The 18,409-nt window shown below is 56.2% G+C and overlaps 2 protein-coding genes across 9 annotated transcripts; both read right to left on the bottom strand.

The window, feature by feature from the left end:
• Nucleotides 1-53: 53 nt before the first annotated feature.
• Nucleotides 54-5,302, bottom strand: ALKBH6 (alkB homolog 6). Of its 8 annotated transcripts, none has more exons than XM_044759487.2 (7): nt 5,204-5,281; nt 4,350-4,428; nt 3,975-4,043; nt 2,340-2,400; nt 1,811-1,962; nt 1,487-1,603; nt 54-469 (listed from the first exon to the last, which is right to left on the bottom strand). In XM_044759487.2, the coding sequence occupies exons 1-7, from the start codon at nt 5,245-5,247 to the stop codon at nt 206-208; spliced, it is 786 nt and encodes a 261-aa protein (XP_044615422.1). In that variant the 5' UTR covers nt 5,248-5,281; the 3' UTR covers nt 54-205. The 8 variants fall into 8 exon arrangements, with proteins under 8 accessions (XP_044615422.1, XP_044615424.1, XP_044615427.1 ...); XM_044759489.2 differs by having other exon boundaries at nt 4,544-5,260; XM_044759492.2 differs by having other exon boundaries at nt 3,956-4,043; nt 5,204-5,250.
• Nucleotides 5,303-5,694: 392 nt separating this feature from the next.
• CLIP3 (CAP-Gly domain containing linker protein 3) lies at nt 5,695-17,818 on the bottom strand. Its single transcript, XM_014838302.3, has 14 exons — nt 17,551-17,818; nt 17,023-17,246; nt 13,892-14,031; nt 13,714-13,807; nt 13,358-13,519; nt 12,834-12,952; nt 11,695-11,931; nt 9,384-9,519; nt 9,110-9,238; nt 8,542-8,685; nt 8,350-8,473; nt 8,083-8,147; nt 7,642-7,714; nt 5,695-7,270 (listed from the first exon to the last, which is right to left on the bottom strand). Exons 1-14 carry the CDS (start codon nt 17,715-17,717, stop codon nt 7,216-7,218), a joined length of 1,869 nt encoding a protein of 622 aa, XP_014693788.3. The 5' UTR covers nt 17,718-17,818; the 3' UTR covers nt 5,695-7,215.
• Nucleotides 17,819-18,409: the final 591 nt, after the last annotated feature.

The following is an 18,409-nucleotide window of genomic DNA, read 5'->3' on the forward strand; positions in this document are numbered from 1 at the left end:
TCGGGAACCCAAGCATCTGGTCCCCACCTCCGAGAAATCTAAACCCAAAGAAAGATGTTTTGTTTTGTTTTATTTGGAATGGGGCCTTTTCCTGTGGTTCCCATAGTTACTGGGGAAATAACCCAGGAGAGCTGCCTCTGCCCCAGGGTTCCAAGGTCACAGGGACGCAGCCGTCCGAAGTCGGAGCGGGTCCCGGGGCCCGGCGTCACTTGCTGAGCAGGAGGCCGGTGCGCAGCACGCGGGGCACGCGGCGGATGGTCAGCGAGACGCGGGTGCCGCGGACCAGGCGGGCTCCGGGCCGCGCAGACGGGCAGGCGGCCGCGTTGGGAGGCAGGGAGGCAGCGTCGAGTGCGTCTACGCAGGCGGCTGCGATGCCGTGGAGGAGGCGCGTGTAGGCGGTGCCACGGAGCACCAGGAGGCTGCGCGGTTCGAGCAGCAGCGAGGTGGCCGGCCGGGGTGGGGGCCGGGGCTGCGGGGCAGGTCGACGGTCAGCCAGTCCCCAGAAGTCGGGGGACAGGCGAGAGGTCCGCAGACATTGGGGGCCAGGGGACGAGGGTCGAGTTCCCAGAGGCAAAGGCTGAGGGGCAAGCGTGCTCCCAGGGATGGAGAGGTTGAAGTGTAAATCCCCTGGGTCCCAGGGCCAGGGCTACGGGGAAGGGGAGGGGGGAGGTGCAACTGAGGGTCAGCGGCCAGGCAGGGAGATAGTGAGGCAGAGATGGGGGGGTGCGGTCTGGGAGTATCTGGGGACATCAGGATGTTCGAGGGCACCGGCGCAGTATGGGGAGGGTGTCAGAGTATCCAGGAGCAGCAGGGCTAAAAAGGGAAGCCCTACGGAGCATCTGGGGAGTGTCCAGGGCAGTCTCTGTGGACACTGGGGTATCAGAAATGCATCACCCGGAGAAAGAGGTCAGGGAAGCTGCTGTCGTGAGCAACTGTCAGAGACGGGACACAGGAGATCTGTGGGGTCCTTGAGCAGCAAGTCATGGGTTGAGGTGCCAAGGAGAATCTGGGGGTGTCCCACATGGCAGATCACATTATTGGAGTGGCAGGGAGGAGGTCAGTCTCGGGGTGCCCTGTGCAGTGGGCAGGGAGAGCCAGGATGTTGGGAGGATGTCAGGGCCACCCATGAGTGAATGGTGTTGGGGTATCTGAGGATATCAGTGTCCTCTGGAACACTGGGGAGCCCTGCATGGGGTATGAAGACCTTGGGCTACTGGAGCAATCTGAACGTGTGGGGCCAGCAGATTTGTAGGGTGTCGGGGCATCCATTCAGCATGGGGGGGGTTATTAGGGTGTCTGTGGACATCAGGTTTCTAGGGCATTCTGCAAGTAGATGGGTCAGGTGTCTGGGAGGATGTGAGTGCACTCCATGAGGGGACAGGGGAAGGTGTCTGGGAGGGTATCAGCCCAGTGGGACTGGGGCCTCTTGGAGGATGTGGGATGTCAGAGTGCCCACGAGTGACTGGGGCAGTGTCTCAGGGCCCACCTGCTCTGTAGGGTCATCATCCTTTGGCTGCCGCGGCTCGTAGAGATCCAGCATGGTGTGGGAGCCCAGGCTGATGGTGCTGACAGTCGGGTAGTACAGTGGCCCGTCCTCGTGGGGCTGGGGAGTGGGCACCAGGGCTGGACAGGGCAGGAGTCCACACCCCCCACCCTCTGGAGTTCAAGGGGGGCTCCCCAGCTGGGGACAGGGAGGTGAATGCCTGGTTGGGGTATGCGGCTGCTTAATGAGAATGGAGGTAGGTCAACATGATGCCCTGCCCCATGGTGGATCAGAGGTCTGGGGGTCAGGGTGAGGGTGTGTGGTTACCATGATGCCCTCCCCAGGCAGATACTGGTTCACAAGGACGTGGTTGGCTGGGAGACCCCCAAAAAGGCTGAGATCAGACACTTTGTCCACGTAGCGCTGGAGCCACAGGGGCAGCCGCTCAGGAACCATCCCCCGGGGATGGGGGAGCCCACCTGGGGGAGGACAATGAGGTCCTGAGGGCACCCAAGCAAGGAGCCCTGGCACCTGGAGCCCCCATTAGGGATATCCCAGTGGTTGGTAGCACTCTGACCCCCTCAGGGACCCCTGACTCTTTGGAGACCACCATCCAACCCTTCAAAGGTTTCTTGACTTCTCCAAACCCCTGGACCCTTCAAGAGACAACCCTCCTCCCCACTCATCAGGAAATCCCTAACCTCTCAGGACCTCCACTGACCTCTCAGAATCCTCCTGGCCCTTGGGACCTCTTGAACCCTCAAGGACCCCCCAATGTCTTGAGCCTACCCAACCTGAGCCGCCAGCCCCAGCCCACACCCCCAAATCACCCATGCCCCCAGGCAGGGACACTTACCCCAGTTCTGTAACTTCCTCCCGGAGAGCTGGGTCCACTTAGGCTTTGGGGCATTGAAGACCTGGGAGATAGGGAGGGGATCACCCCTTTTTCAGGACCACCCTCTCTGATTCTCCCATCCAGCCCAACATACGGGTCTTGACTTGGGGTGGAAATGGGTCATCTCAGTGTCTGGGATCATTCTCTGGGACACAGAGTCCCCAGGATTCTGTCATTTTCCCTCTCCTCTGTGGAGGCCTCTGGCCCCAAAGCCCACCTGTGTCTACCAGGGCAAAGGAAAGGATCCAGGGCTACACAATCATGGTCTGAATCTACTCACAGCTCTGGGCTGGGCTGGGCTCTTTCAGCCCAGCAAATAGTCTGGACTCTATAATTTCCTGATTTCTGGGCTATCTCAGCACAGTCTGACTTCTGGAACTTCCTTGTTCCTATTACCTGGAGGAGGGAATGTGCTAAGCTGGGCTATCTCAGCATAGCAAAGAGAGTATTTTGAAAATTCTCCAGTGCCAAGATCCCAAGGGTCTAGAATGGGCAATCTCCAAGAAGTCTATACTCAATAATCTCCTCATTCCCTTCATGGTTATGGGGCTGGAATGAGCTATCTCAGCACAAGGGACTGTGTTCTGTAGCTAACTTATTCCTGGAACTAGAACTAGACAGGACTAGTTGGGATAGCTAAAGGAAGATCTGTGCTCTATAACTAAGGCTCTGGGGCTGCGAAGGGCTATGCCAGTGCAAGGACTCTAAGCTTTGTAAATTCTTCTTTCCCCAAAGCTTAAAAATAGAATGCAGGGGGCCGGCCCCGTGGCTGAGTGGTTAAGTTCGCGTGCTCTGCTTCGGCGGCCCAGGGTTTCACCAGTTCGAATCCTGGGCATGGACATAGCACCACTCATCAAGCCACGCTGAGGCGGCATCCCACATGACACAACTAGAAGGACCCACAACTAAAAATACACAACTATGTACCAGAGGGCTTTGGGAGAAAAAGGAAAAATTTAAAAAAAAATCTTAAAAAAAAAAAAAAAAGAATGCAGACTGTGCTATCTCAGCACAGGTGGTCTGTGCTTGGTTCTTTGTTCCCAGGACTCTGGGTCTATGCTGAGCTACCTCAGCAGAGGGAAAAGCTTACTCTGTAACATTCTGATGCCTGGGCTATCTCGGCACAGAAATCTGAGCACTGCAAATTCTTCATTTCCCAAATCGCAAGGGCCTGAACTAGGCTATCTCTGCCTATCTTTATAACCTCCTTTTCTCCAAGATAGCAGGATTGGGCTATCTCAGCACAGAGAGGATGAGCTCTCTAACTTCCTTGTTTCTGAGGCTCTGGGGTTACACTGCGCTCTTCGAGCACAAGAAATCTGATCTTAATAACATCCTCATTTGGGAGGCTGGACTGGGCCATCTCAGCACAGGGAGTCTGCTCCTTCTTTCTAAGAATCAGTTTGATTTCCCCTAAACCTCCTGGGAAAAGCTCTTTCTGACAGACCTCAGCAGGTCCTGAGACAGGAATAGGGAAGGAGAGGGATGGGTGCTGCCAGGATCTTCACTGTCGCCTTGGGGGCTCTCACATAGGACCTGAGGTTGGGGAGGGATCTGGGAAGAGGGGGAGGACAGACCAGAGGGCACTGGGGTCACCTGTCGAAGCAAATACTCCTCCTCGTCCTTGGAGATGAAGTCAGGGACATAGTAGATTACAGGTGGTGCCTAGGATAGAAAGATCCCCCTGAAGGTATGGCCCTCGGACCTACACAGGGGCCCTAGCATTGCTGAGCAGCCCCTCCCTGTGGAGCAAGGCTTAGGATGTCCCCAGACAGGCCAGGGCCTGAAATCGAGGGACAAATGCCCATTTTGGGGGTAGGAAGTCCCCAAGCGAGGGTGGGGCTGGACCCTGAGGGTAAGAATGAATTTGGAAGGAGGGAGCAGCCCCAGCCCACAAACCCAGGAGTCAGCCACTCTATCTCCCACCATCTAGTCCCCACCTTCACCCTCTGCACCCCCCATCCTGACAACCTGCTCCACCCTGAATGGTTCCAGGGCTGGGACCCTGGCGTCCTGATCCTCCATCGACACCAACTCCATGCACCCAGTCCTGTGGGGAGGGGAGGACACGCTGAAGTCACCAAGCCTCCCACCCTCAGGCTATGACCCCACATTCTGCTCTATCGCAGGCCAGGGCCTCACCTCAGCCCTGTAGTGAAACTCACTTCGTTTCTAAAATCTGAGTCCTTGGCATCTTGATCAAAGCCACCCAGTGAGTCCCCAGGCTCCTTCCAGGACACCCAGGACAGTGAGCACCCAGAACACTCCCCCAAAATCCATCCACTAAGGGCCCATCAAAGTACACATATTTGCCCTCTCAAGCCTCTCACAGAGGGCATCCTCTGACCTCACTGGGAGCCTTTCTCAAGAGCTCCACACATAGCCTCCAGGGCTGCATCCCGCAGCCCCTTTAAACACCTTAATTTGAGACCCCATCCTGACAACTTCAGACTTGCAACCATGAGACTGGCTCTACACCAACATTCAGGGTCCCCATGGACCTTCCTCTAGCCCTTTCAGATACCCAATTCTGAGCACCCTTGTGCCACCAATCGGATGAGTCTCCTCACACGCGTCCACTCTCAGTCTCGTCGGATCCCCCTATTCTGGACCCCTCAGACTTCACCTTCCTCAGCGCCCCTTCACTGCAGCACCCTTGGACCTTCAGCTCTGAGCCTGACTTCTCTCAAATGTTCTTCCCTCCCTGAACCTCTTAGAGCCCCCGCTCTGAGTCTTCTAGGACCCCACACTCTGAGCTTCCTCAGATCCCCACTCTCAGCCCTCTCTGAGCCCTAGCTCCGCCCTCCGCCACCCCCAAAACTGACCGTCCACCAGTGTCCCCTCCAACATCCAAATTCAACACCCCCATTCCCTTCCCAGCCACTTCCGCCCCACGTGTCTGACGCAGAAGCCCTCAGACCAATGGGAACTCTCAAAGGCCATGAGGGTCCGCCTTCCACCCAATCGGCGCCCTCACTCAGTACTGCCCCGCCCCCTCACCCTCGTTCAGCGATAGGCTGCGCCTCCTGGCCTCTAAGCCATTGGGGACCCTGCGGAGACGGGTCTTCGTCCGGCACCGACCAATCAGAACTCCAAAACCGAACCTGTCCACACTGCGGAGTGGGCCCAGATGGGAGGGGCAGCCGTGGCCGCCGCGGGAAGGAAAGGAGACTGTAAGAAGGGACCTCCCCCAGGCTAGATCGTCCTATGCCCATGCCGCAGGGAGGCGAGATTGAAGGACTTCCTCTCCCATCTCCCCCCAGCAAGGGGACAGAGGCAGGGCCTAACTCCCCAAACACTGACCCGACACAGAGAAGCCATAGAAACGTCTTTATTGAAGGGGGCAGGGGTCATGCTGAGTTTGGGGACATGCAGTGAAGGGGCAGTCGTGAGCTGTCCTTGGTGGTCAGGGCCCCAGGTCCGCCCTGGACTCCCTGGGCCTTCAGGGTCTCCCTCAGGCTGTTGCTCTGGCCTGATGCTGAGGTCCTTTGGGGCCAGTGACTCAGATTTGGTGTTTTGGACCTATGACCGGAACGTAGATTGAAATGGGGGCTCCCGGATTTGGGGTCCCCTCAAGGCCTTGGGGCCCTTCATGTATTAGATATGGAGGCTTTAGGATTTGAGGTTCCCTTGGGGCAGGGGCTCTTGGAATTTGGGTGTCTTGAGACCCACGGAGTCGGAGCATTTAAGTCCTCAGGTTTCCAGGGGTGAGAATTCCTGTTTGGGGTCTCCTGGTGCCTATGAGTAGGGCTTGAGGTGCCCTGGGAGCCCGGGATGCATATCCTGACTGCAGTCTCCTCCATCCCAGGCACAGGGGCCTCCGTGACTGGGGTTTCCAGGGGGGTTGGGATTGGATTTTTAAATTTGGGATTCCCTGGGGATTTGGGGATTCTGTGATTTTGGGGTCCTGGGAGTTAGGGCCTTGGGGTCTTCTAGGGGCTATAGGACTTGGGGGCACAGGGTAGTTTGGGACATATACTCTGGGGTTTGTGATCCCCAGAATCTCAGAATGGGGCCTCCAAATTTTGGGGTCCCCCAAAGGGGGAAGTCATTACTTAAAAAATAGAGAATTTTCTGGGAACCTGGCCAGCACAGGGGCTGTAGGCCATGTGGGGTGGGCTTCATACAAGGCACTGGGGGTTTCTTGAGGGTGCAGAGGGTAGGAAGACTTAGGGGTCCTGTAATTAGCACTTCCAGGACTGTTTTGGTGTCTGTAAATTGGGGGTGACAGTGGGCTGGTTAATGTGAGTCTCTTCTTGAGGGGTAAGAGCAGGGGCCTTTGTTAATGGAGGGGGTCTCTGATTTCAGTGTAAGGGTTTTGGGGTGACCATGGGAGTCACAACATCTTGAGGGGACTGATGTTAAATGTGGGATAGCGACAGGAAGGTCTGTTACTCTTACTCTGGAGGTGTGACCTGTGTTTATTTCAAGGAGACTTGATTGGGGGGTGGTCTTTGTTAATGGGGGAGGGCTCTGATCCAGTGATGAGTGACTCAGGAATGTTCTGCTGTAAAGCATTATATGGAGAAGGTCACCATCATTTGGGGTGAAGTGGAAATCTGTTAATCGGGGGCTCTGCTCTGAGGGGTTGGGGACAGGGACTAGCCCAAAGGTGCTACACGCAGGGAATCTCTTTCTGGGTAACACGGGGTCTGTAGTTGGGGGGTTATGAGGGAATCTGTTAATAATGGGGCCTCAGTGATTGAGGGCTGGCTAATGGGGATCTCTATTCTGGACGTGTTACTGGGAATCTCTATCTCAGGGTGACTTGGGGGGCTCCTTGTGTCAGGAGACGCTAGAGGGGGCTCTGTGTCTCTTTGTTGGGTGTCCAGGGCCTCTAAGACTGCATCTCCGCCCTCAGCATCCAGGGAAACCAGCAGCAGAAGAGCAGCCTGCAATGGAGAACCGTGTCACACCCTGATGCGGGGCGGGGGACGTGGGGACCCACCCCCCAGCTCTTCCCCGCGTGGCTGGGACTCGGCCTTTCTGGAGTCTGCCTCTGGCTCCCCGGCTGTGCCTTCGCAGGCTCCTGCGGAGTGGAGGGTGTTCTGCCCCCTCTACCTGCCCCTTACAAGTTGAAGTCACCAGAATTCAGTGTGGGGCCTCACTCCCTGAAGACTGTTTCTGGGTAAGCTGACTAGTCACAAATTTTCCTAACCTCTTTTTCCAGCCCCACCCAGAGCTCCAGACCCACGTCCAACGGCTTTGTGGCTGCCTCTCCCTGAACATCCCAGAGGAGAGGGGGCCAGGGGTTGCTACACACCTGGAGATGGAGTTCTCTGATGCGATGTCCTTTGGGGTCCGGACTGTCGTGAAGGTGCGTTTGGGCTGCGTCACTGAAGGGGAGGGAAAGGTCTCAGGTGAGGGGATGACAGACCCACCTGTGCCCTCAAGACCCACCCAGACTCCTTGCCATTAATACTTATCCACATTCCCAATACCCAGCTGGACCCCACATTCTCAATATCCACCTGGACCTCTTATCAATAATATTCCCTGTGTCCCCCAACACCTACCCATGTCCCCAGTGCCTGCCCAGGGCCTTGTGGCTAACACCTCTATACCCTATAGCACCTGTCCTCTTTGGGATCCTGTCTCATCATTTTCCTGGATTATGTGTCCCCAGTTAAATACTGGAGATTCTGTCACCAGCATATACCAGAGAACCCATGACCCAGACCCCACACTTCAGTCCCCAACTCACTTGTCACTTGATGCACTTTTTTGGCTCCGACGTTGTCCCCAGGGGGGTCAGTGGATCCACCAATCCTGGGGAGACACAAGGAGTGGGAGGAATCAGAGCCACAAGAGTCCAGGGTCTGACGGGGCTGAGCCCCAGGGGCCCCAGGCAGAAAGAGCTAGGGCATGGGTGGGTATCCACACTGTCCTGCTGGTCCAAGAGGAGGAGACATCTGAGGGGGGACTAGGGTTCTGGGTGGTGCCCTGGGCTGGGGTCAGAGTTTGGGCTCACCTCTGAATTCGGGATGCTGGCGCAAAGACTCCATGCCTTGGGGGGCAGGTGAAGTACCGGACGCCAAAGACAGAGCCGTCATGCTTGCCCGTGGGCTGGTCTAGCTCGATGCCATACCAGTAACCTGCAGCAGGCAGGTGTCAGGATGCCTTGGGGCCCTCCCCCCACCACCGCCCAGATCCCCGTCCTCACCTGGGGCGAAGTCTGTCTTCCCGTAGAAGCGCACAATGCCTTGCTTCTGGCCCGCGACAAGGACTTGGTCTCCGACCTCAGCCTTGGCCCCCTCGCGCTGCTGCAGGCTGCCCAGAGATGGGGATGACGAGGGCTTCTTCTTGGCTGGGGGTGGAGGGTACAGGGCATGGGGCTGGGGCCCCCATGCCACCCAGAAAGCCCCAAGGTAGAAACTGTGTCCTGGCTCCAATCAGAAGAATTCCAGAGCCTTCCCCAGAACTGGGTGGGTGAGGGGGGTGTCCTTGGGATTGAAAGGAAACAATCCTTGCTGCCAGAGAACTGGGCGGGGGGACACTTTAGGCCTGAGGGGAAACTGAGTCAAGAACCTGGAGAACCCTAAAATCCTTTCTCAAAGTTGAGGATATTTGGGCCAAAGGAAAAACTGAGTCACAAAAGTCAGAAACTCAAAGAACTCAGGAACTCTAAAACAAGAGTTTGGGCCTGAGGAGAAACTGAGTCACAGAAGCTGGGCTCCCCACAGAATATCTTCAAGACTGGTTCTCCTCACCCCTAGGTCTCCCCCTCTGACCTTTGTGTTCCCTGCGGCCTTTGCCAGTGACACGGGAGAAGTCCATCCGGGGAGTCCGAGGTGTGGAGGTGACCGACGAGGGGGGTGCGTCCACTGCCTTGGAGATCTTGGACACAGAGGCAAAGAGACCTGCGGGGAAGAGCCTGGGCTGGAGTTGTCCAAGCCTTTGCTCCCTGACCCACCATCATCCCCCAATCCCCATTAACCAATCAGCAGCATCACAATGACTGAGTGGACCCCACCACCTCCCCTCTGGGCCCCGGGTGGGACTGACCCTGCTTGGGAGGGCAGATGAAGTACCGGACACCCCCAACACTGCCATCATTCTTGCCCTCAGGTTCATCCAGCTCCACGCCCACCCACTGGCCACTGGCGAACTCCGTGGTCCCGCAGAACCGCAGCGTGCCCGTCTGAGGAAACAAGAGAGGATATGGCTTGAGGGGCCCCTGGGAGGCCACAATAGATCACTGGCACACATGAGCGTGGTGGGGTGGATGAGGGACCCCCAGGCTCAACTCCCAGCTCGGACTTGTCCATTTACTGGCTGTATGACTTAACCTCACTGTGCCTCAATGGCCTCATCTGTGTAATGGGAACAGAAATCGCACCCACCTTATAGGATTGTTACAGAGCTGCCCTGTCCAATGCAGTAAATAGCCACTAGACACATATGACAATTTCAATTTAAATTAATTAAAATTAAATTAAAATTTCATTTCCCCAGTTGCACTAGCCACATTTCAAGTACTTAATAGCCACATGTGGCCTGTGGCTACTTCACTGGACAGCGCAGACACAGAACATTTCCATCATCTCAGAAAGGTCTAATGGACAGGCTGTTATAAAGAAGTGAAAGCCCTCAGAACAGGGCCTGGTGCTGAGTAAGGCAGTAAGTGCTGAGTATTATCATCCGGTAACTTTCGTCAAGGGACTTCCTGGGCCTCAGTTTCCTCTGGAAAATGGGGTAACAATCCACTGCATAGGTTGGTTGTCTGATTGAAACATTTTTAATATATGTAAAGTTGCCTAGCTGCAGTGGGTGTGGTTATCATCACTGTGTGAGGCTCCTTCACTCTCTGAGCCTCAGTTCCTTGTCTGTCAATGGGCTAATTAATCATGCCCACGTCAGGGGGGGGTGTGGACATCGGTGCCTGGCCCACAAAGAGTGCTTAGGAGGCACCAGGCCCTGTTCAAAGCGCTGTACACATTTTAACCAACTTAAACCTCATACAACCCCCTGAGATGGGTACTGTTATTTGCTCCATTTTATAGATGAAGAAACTGATGCCCAGAGAGCTGGAATCACTGGGCCCAGGCCCCACAGCCGGTAAGTGACAAAGCTGAGATTTGCCTGAGGACTCCCTGAGCTCATAACCATTGTGCTGTGCTGCCTCTCTAAGGGGCAGAGATTGTGATCACACGTCTTCAGAAAAAGGGTTTCACCTCTCTGAGCCTCTTACAGTCTTCTGGGCTGTCAAATGGGGAGGGCCAATCCATCCTGCTTTCAGAACTGTCACAGGGATATGATTACATCATGTACAGAAAGCTTTCCAGATGAGGCTGATGCATGCAAAACTCTTGATTAGGAAACAAAATGTGGCTTTTATGGCTTCTGACAGTACAACAAACAAAATCCAAATTCCTTCCAGTGGCCTGCAGGTCTGGTGTGATCCAGCCCCTGCTGACCTCTCCACCTCACCCTCCAGTCACATACCCCTTCCCTCCTCTGGGCCTCTGTACCTGCTGTTTCCTCTGTCTCCATATTTTTGCAGGGTGAGCTCCTTCCCATGTCAGCTCAGACATCACCTCCTCAGAGAAGCCTTCTTGAAACACCTCAGCTAAAATTATCTCTGCCCTCAGTCAGAGACAATTTACTAAATCTAAGCATTTAATGGTTGTCAAAGCCCTTGTTGCTACCAGAAATTATCTTGACTATGGGTTTGCTTTATTGTCTCTCCTTCATTAGAAACGGAACTCCGTGAGAGCCGGGCCAAGGCTGACACAGACCTTTACCCCCAAGGATGGACTGGGTCCAGTATGGAGCCTGAGCCACCAGATAAGTGAATCAAAGTTGGAAGGCCTGGAGGAATGAGGATTCTCTCTGCCCTCTGGGCCTTTGACCTGCTCCCCTTACTTGAGACCATTTCTCCCTTTCTTCTCCTGGCTCCTCCTCATCTTCAAGTGGGGGCATACCCCATCACACCCCCGATCGCTCTGACCTATACTTTTTTCCCAAAGTACTAACCACTCTGGGTGCAGACGTGAGCCCTGACTGGGGACCACGAGGCCAAGGGGGATGCAAATGGGGCAGAGCTGCACTGATTGCTCTGCTTCTGCTTCCCCATGATAGCCAGGACTGCTCTGGGCTGTCACTGACAGGTGATGGATCTGTCTCCCCACCCCGCCCCAGACCAAGAGGGTGCGGCACAAAGGAGGCACTCACAGGACGACTGTTAGATGAAATAAATACTGTGTGAATGACTGGGAGGGTGGGCAGACAAAGGGGTGAGTCTGCACTCTGCCCAAGGACCAGCTCTGAGGGATGAAGGATGAGTCCCCCCCCGGCCTCCCCCCTAGTCCCTGACCTTCTGGCCATCCAGCAGCACGCGGTCTCCCAGGCGCAGGCCCAGTGCGCTAAGCATGAGATTGCCTGGGACATTGTCATAGTTGGGCAGTGTGACCTTGGGGAGGGCACAGGAGAGTGGCACAGCCTCCTCCAGTAACGTTCGCAGCTCCTTGGCCACCAGCGCTGCCTCTGCTTTGTCCAGGGACATGTCCATGGGGTCTGGAACCACCTCTGCCGGCACCTGTCCCTTTCGGTTCTGGGAGCCAATGGGAAGAGAGAGGGCAAGGACTCAGTGGTGCAGGCTATGCCCCCACGGAGCCCATGCCCCCAGAGACCCAGGATCTTGGTGAAGCAGAGGTGGGACTAGCTCATACCCTGGGCCAATGGAATAAGAAGGGCTGGGGCATTAAAGTGCAGACCTCGTCCCCAGGGAAGTCCACCCCTGAGACCTCATGCTGAGGTGGGACTGGGGTGGGGCCAATAGGGAATGAAGGTCACCCTTCAGTGCTGTAGACCATGCCTTCAGGGAGCCACGCCCCCAGAGACCCCAAGCCCGGAATGGGACCATGTGAGGGATGAACATTGAAAATGGGCTCCTGTGGTACTGGGACAGGGGTCCAACTGGGCCAGTGGGTAGTGAGGAGAGGCAGGGCCTCAGGGCCACAGGCCATGTCTCCCCAGGATATGTGTGCCTGGGATGCTGCAGAGTAATTCATCTTGGGGATGGGACCTGGAAATGGATGGGTGGGCAATCAAAGATCACACTGAGGGCTTATGGGGGCCCAACCCTCTCATTTGCCAAGGGTCTCAGCTTGACTTTCTTCATCATCCCGAAATGCTGTCTACCCACAGTCATGGGGTCAGCCAGGATTGAAAGAAGATATTCCTTGCTGGGTGACCCCGGACAAATCACTTACTCTCTTTCCCCACTATAAAACAGGGCTCATAATAGAGTCACCTGACATATCATGAATGCTAAATGTCAGCTATCATTTCATTTGTTGAACATACAGATGATTTTTGTAATATTTTGAGAGCTTTCAGAAACGCAAGTGGTTCTGCCCCCTCCTCCCATCCTCTGCAGAGGCCTGCTGGCGGGAAGTGGGGAGGGGAGCAGGGAGAAGGAAGATGATGGGCACTGGGCCAGGGTGGCAGTACCCGCAGGGCCGGGTTGGCGCCGTGCTCCAGCAAACATTTGGCGGCTCCCAGGCAAAGGTTGGAGGCAGCGATGTGCAGGGCTGAGCCGTGGTTGAAGTCACTGCATGTGGAGTTCACCACTGGGAAGTGGGGAGAGGAGGGCTCCGGATGAGCGTCCTCGGCACCCGCCCTCCCTCTGCCTTCCAGCCCCCATCTCTCAACCACAGGCAACCTCTGCTGTAGAGCGCCGCCCTACCCCGCCTTCTCGGCCACGCCCCTCCCGACCAGGTCCTGCCCTGTCCTGCGGTTGTGGACCACGGAGCCCCATCTCCCACACTTCCTGCCTCCAGCCTCCCACTGTCTCCTCGGATCCTGGTCCCCCCTTCCCTCCCAGCCAGGCCTCAGTTGGGCCCCATCTCTCGGCCTCCCACCTTCTTCCCTCCACGTCTCCTCCCCTCCCCCCACACCCTGGGCACCCACCTTTGGCTTCCAGCCCTCCTCCCTGGCTTTGGTCCCGCCCCTCCCAGCCGGGACCCTCCCCTCACCTCGGGGTCGCGCGCCCTTCAGCAGCACGCGCACCAGGTCGGGCACGTCGAAGTAGGCGGCGTAGTGAAGCGCGTTCATGTTGGTCCAGCGGCTGCGCAGGGTCACGTCGGCGCCCAGGGCCAGCAGCTGCTGAGAGAGGCGCACAGCCGCCGCCGGGTCCCCTGCGCGACAGCCCCGGTCAGCTTGCATCCCCTCCTCCAGAGCGTGGGCCCAGCGCCTTAGGGACTGTACTTGGGGTCTCAGGCTGAGGGGTCAGGGTGGAGGTCTGCAGGCTGGGGTTCTGGGTGGTAATGAGGGTGTTGGGTCTGGGGCCCGGGTTTTGGGGCTCATGGTTTGGGGGGGTTCAGGCCCTCACCGACTCCGTGGGCCCCAGCCTTGCACGCATAATGGAGCAGTGTCATGTCGGTCAGCCCGTCCCGATCATTCACATGGCAGCCTCGACGCAGAATCTGGGAGGACCAGGAGTCCAGGGAAGGTTACCCAAACGTGGGAGGGACCCCCGCCTCTCCCTGCCTGGCTTCTGGTGTTCTCACCTCATTGCCGATGACATCGATCTTGTGCTGGACTTGGGGCACCCACTGGCGCACAATGGCGAACAGCTCAGGGATGGTGGTCTGCGGGTCAAACAGAATCTCCTGGCAGGCCGGGTCATTGGGGTCGAAGAAGGTGAAGGCTGGGGTGGCGAGAGGTCCAAGGTCACCCAAGGCAAGCTGGCACCCTCCTTCCATCCTGAGGCAGGGGGGCTCCAGGTCTTTGCCCTTAAGACCTTCTAATGCAGGGTCTCAAACTGGGGGCACATGGGCCACAGGCAACTTCTGTGTGTTGTACATGAGGTTTCAAAATCAGGAGGTTTCACATAAAAATCTGGACGCCCAGTGTGTCATGAAAGATTGGAAGATCAGGCAATTCCCATAGAACAGCAAGCCCCACCCCTTAAAACCCAAGTGTGGTAGGGAGGGCAGCATCCGCAGTCTGCATGCCCCGGGGTTGTGGGGCCCCCCACGGGGCTGCTCCTGCTCTAGCCACTGTTGCTCTGGCAGAATATTGGGCACGCTTTGGGCAAATCGACAGAGTAAAACAAATTTAAAAGCCAGAAATCCCAGTTTTTAAGAAAAACCTCGAAAATTTTTTCAAATACTGTGCAATCCACATCAAATCCATGGGCAGGATCTAACCTGTGGCCAGCTGGGGTGGTGCCCAGAGGAACTTCCATCTGCCCCCACTAGACTCGTGAGTGTTCTGTGTAGTGACGTCAGCGCCCAAACAGGGCCTGGCACGCTACAGGAGCTCAGGGCGTGTGTTGAATGAGTGAGTAAATGAAGGACGGGATGATCCAGAGCCCAGGGAAGTGCCGCACAGGAGGTGTCTCCAGGAATCAGCCTGTGTGCTCCTTTTAAAACCCCAGTCACAGCCCTCCCTGGCTCAGAACCCTGCCCTGGCTCCCGTCACACTCAGAGCCCCGCGGCCCACAGGCCCTGCACAAACTGGCCTCGTCTGTTCTCTGCCCTCCCCCACCCTCAGTCCCCTCCAGCTACACTGTTCTCCTTCTGTCCTTCCAACGCACCAGGCAAATTCCTGTCTCGGGGACTTTGCACTTGCTGTTCTTGCCTGGGACAGTCTTCCCTCTGATCTTCTCAAGACTTCACAGGTCTTTGCTGGAATGTCACCTCTTCAGAGAGGCCTCCCCAGATTGCTCTGTCTAAATCAGCGCCTTGCCCGGCTCCATCTCCCACCCTTTTCATTCCTTTAATCACAGCGTACATCACCACTTAACTCGTTTACTCATTCCTCCCTCCCTCTTTTTCCTCTCTCTTCCTTCCTTCCTCACTCGTCTCCCTCACTAGGATGCAAGCCCTGTTCCCAGCCTGCCTTGTTCTCTCCTTGGTCCCCAGGGCCCAGCCTGCAGCAGGTGCTTGGTCCAGCTCAGCTGAATTCAAGTACAAATTCAATAAGCAAATCCGTGATTTCCTCTTGGAGTCCGCCTTAGCCCTCCCTCTCTCCTGACCACATTTCCAGGTTCCATCACATTCTGTGACCAATCCGGCTTGTTCCAAGAGGGGCGGTGGGGGGGGGGGGGTGCGGGAAGCAGGGGGAGGCAGCCCAGGCCCTCCGACTTGCCACCAGGCCACAGGCCCAAGCCACATCCAGCTGCATTTCCAAAGGAGATTTTCTTGTTTCCTGGGCTAGATCCCCTGCCCCAGACACCCAGATAACTTTCTCATTTTCCTATCAGCCTTAGGTCAACTTATAGCCTCTCTGACCCACCCCTAGTGGGTGACGCATCCTCAGATGCCATCCCTCCTGCCCTATCCTGGCAATGCCTACTCTCTGAACCTGGTACCTAGTTTCTGAACCTCACAGCTGCTGGGGATTCCCAGCCAATATCTTCTAAAAGCCCCTCATATATCCAACTCTGGCTGAGCCCCACCCTCTCTACCCAGTAGCCAGAGGGAGCTTTTAAATATATAAATCAGACCACCACTCCTCTACTTTTAAACTCCCCCTCAACTGCTCTCCCCATCACACTTAGAGTATATCCAAAGTCCTCACTATGGCCTTTAAGGCCCTTCCAGATCTAGCCATTGCCAACCTCTCACCTCAATTTCAATCACTCCCTAAGTGCAGCTCCATGCGCTTCTTGCTGTTCCAAGCTCAGTCCTGCCTCAGGGCCTTTGCACTTGCTGCTCTCTGCCTGGAACTCTCTTTCTCCAGCTCTCCTATGGCTGATTCCTCCTCATGCTCTGAGTCTCAACCTAAATGCAACCCCATCAGAAAGACCCACCCTGACCACTCTGTCTCAAGTTGCTGCCCTCTAGCCATTTTCTCTTATATGTCCGTCTTTTCTTTCTTTCACAGCTCTCAATCCCTCTGAATTTAGCTGATGTATTTATCTGTTCACTTACTGAGGCTCTCCTCTCCTGAGAGCGGGGCTCATGCCTGGACTGCTCACTGCTAAATCTCTATTGCCCAGCATCAGGCTTGTCCCTGAGTAGCAGCAATGGATAAATACTGCTTGGGGAATGATCAGACACTTTCCGTTTCCCCAAGAGGCCACCCTCAGCCCCACAGCCTTCTGCCTCAGAGCCTTTACTCATGGGGTTACCTCTCCTGGGACCCCTTTCCTCTGACCCTTCCCTGGTTAACCCCCAGCTCTTCATTAGCTGTCCCTCAAATGCGACCTCCTCAGAGAAATCATGTCTGAAAGAGCTCTGGCAGCATCCCGTTCTTGGCAAGCACAATTCTCATCACGTCTTATAATTGTATATTTATACTATAGTTTTATACTGATTTGTGTGGTCATTATTGAGGTCTGTGAGTTCCCTCAGGGCAAAGACTGGGTCTGTCTTGCTCCGTGCTGTTCCCCCAGCTCCTAGCACAGAGCCAGGTGCATAGCAGTCTTTCAACAAATGTTTGTTGAATGACTAAATGATTGAATGATGCATCATAAATCAAAGATTAGGATTATTCCAACTCCATTCTCCAATGGGTGAATGAATGAATTAAAGAAAGGGAGTGCAGAATCCAAGGGCTCAGCAGCCAAGACGCCTCAGACCACCTTCAAATACCCCAGTACCCTCCCACCATCACCACTAGCAGAGCTCAGCCCAACCTCCCTGGCCATCCAAGGCTCCAGGCCAGATTCCAGGGCGGGGAAGGTGGTTACCGTAGTCCTTGGGGAGGGGGGCAGGTGCCGAGGGGTGCACAACAGGCTTCTGCCGGCGCTCTTGGGTGGGGCTGGGGGCCTCGGGGACGGGCTCATCCTCTTCCTCCTCTTCTTCCTCCTCCCCCCTGGGCGGCGGGGCCATTGGAGCGGGATCTGTCTTAGTCATGGTCCTCGGTGGGCCTCGGGGGGCGGACGCAGAGTTGGGGGCGGCCTTCAGGCAAATCCTGGAGGCAGAGGTCAGCTAGAGAGGCCGCTCCACAGGCTCCGAGATCTGAGCCCCTAAAAGCTCTCAGGGCCCCACGCCCCCAGCTTTGGAATTTGGGCAATCCCATGGACGCCCGTTACCCATCAGAGGACGCCGTATGTGGGCCCACTGTCTACCACTCCCCCCAGGCCCAGCCCCCCATTCTTCTTCTCCCGCGTCAGGCCCCTCAGTCTAGGACGCCCCCTCCCCGGGTTTGTTTATCTCGGGATGCAGGATGCTTCGCCCCTCCCCTTTTCCGCGGGCGTCCCATCTACCCATCTTACCTCGGGCCAACGGGGCTGGAGACCAAAGCTGAGACTGGGGAGACAGGAGTAATGGGTGTCAGTGTCGGGGAAAGTGACGGGAGAAGAGAGGGAGACAGAGAGAAGGGGACGAGGCCCAGACGCCGACGGGGGATGGGATTGGAGAGGGAGGGGCGCTGACAGCGCATGCGCTGTGTTACCCCCAACCAGGCGCGGGGGCGGAGATACTGGGAGGCTGCTCACATTGATGAAAAGGCTGGAGGCAGCGACGGGAAGGGGATAGACACGGAGGATGGGGAGAGGAAGAAGAGATGGCCACGAAGGATGTGAGACGTGGAGACAGGAGAGAGATGAAGCAGGCACAAGGGCAAAAAAAAAGGGATGGGACAGCGGGCGCCGTTCTTTTCGTCCATCTCCCTGTGACAGAGCCTTCCCGCAGGCCTACAAACCAGGGCAGTGAGGGCAGGGGTTCAGGGGTGTGGTGGTGATAGGTGCTTCCTCTCTCTGAGATCTCACACCTGGCCCCTTCTCCATGCTCGCCCTATATAAGGGATGTCTCAGAGGAAGGATTTCCTAGACACTCTCATAAGCACTTACCAGGCCCAGAGAAGTTAAACCACTTGCCCGAGGGCACACAACAAGTAGGTGATGGGGCAAAGACTTGAATCTCAGCTGCCTGGCTGTAGAGTCTGGGCTTTTAATCACCATGCTACACGGCTGTAGCAGTGTCTAGGGGATAGATCTGCCAATGGACCCCTCCAACCCTCTTGAAACCTCTCCCTCCCTGGGAAAAGCCTCCTGGAGCCGGCCCAGGCCTTCCTGGCTCCATCATCCTGGCTTGGTTGTCACACCTGGTTGGCTGTGGCCTGAACTGCCCACA

Source organism: Equus asinus, chromosome 26 (assembly GCF_041296235.1).
Source record: "Equus asinus isolate D_3611 breed Donkey chromosome 26, EquAss-T2T_v2, whole genome shotgun sequence".
Taxonomy (NCBI): domain Eukaryota; kingdom Metazoa; phylum Chordata; class Mammalia; order Perissodactyla; family Equidae; genus Equus; species Equus asinus.

Excerpts from the sequence above, each read along its gene's own strand:
- ALKBH6 (XM_044759487.2), bottom strand. The coding sequence starts at position 5,247 with ATGGGGGTGTTGAATTTGGATGTTGGAGGGGACACTGGTGGACG. Across the intron at positions 4,429-5,203 it reads GGAGGGGACACTGGTGGACG|GACTGGGTGCATGGAGTTGG; the intron begins GTCAGTTTTGGG and ends CCCTCCCCACAG. Across the intron at positions 470-1,486 it reads ATGATGACCCTACAGAGCAG|CCCCGGCCCCCACCCCGGCC; the intron begins GTGGGCCCTGAG and ends CCTGCCCCGCAG.
- CLIP3 (XM_014838302.3), bottom strand. The coding sequence starts at position 17,717 with ATGCGCTGTCAGCGCCCCTCCCTCTCCAATCCCATCCCCCGTCGGCGT. Across the intron at positions 17,247-17,550 it reads TCCAGCCCCGTTGGCCCGAG|GATTTGCCTGAAGGCCGCCC; the intron begins GTAAGATGGGTA and ends CTCTGCCTCCAG. Across the intron at positions 13,808-13,891 it reads TCGATGTCATCGGCAATGAG|ATTCTGCGTCGAGGCTGCCA; the intron begins GTGAGAACACCA and ends TGGTCCTCCCAG.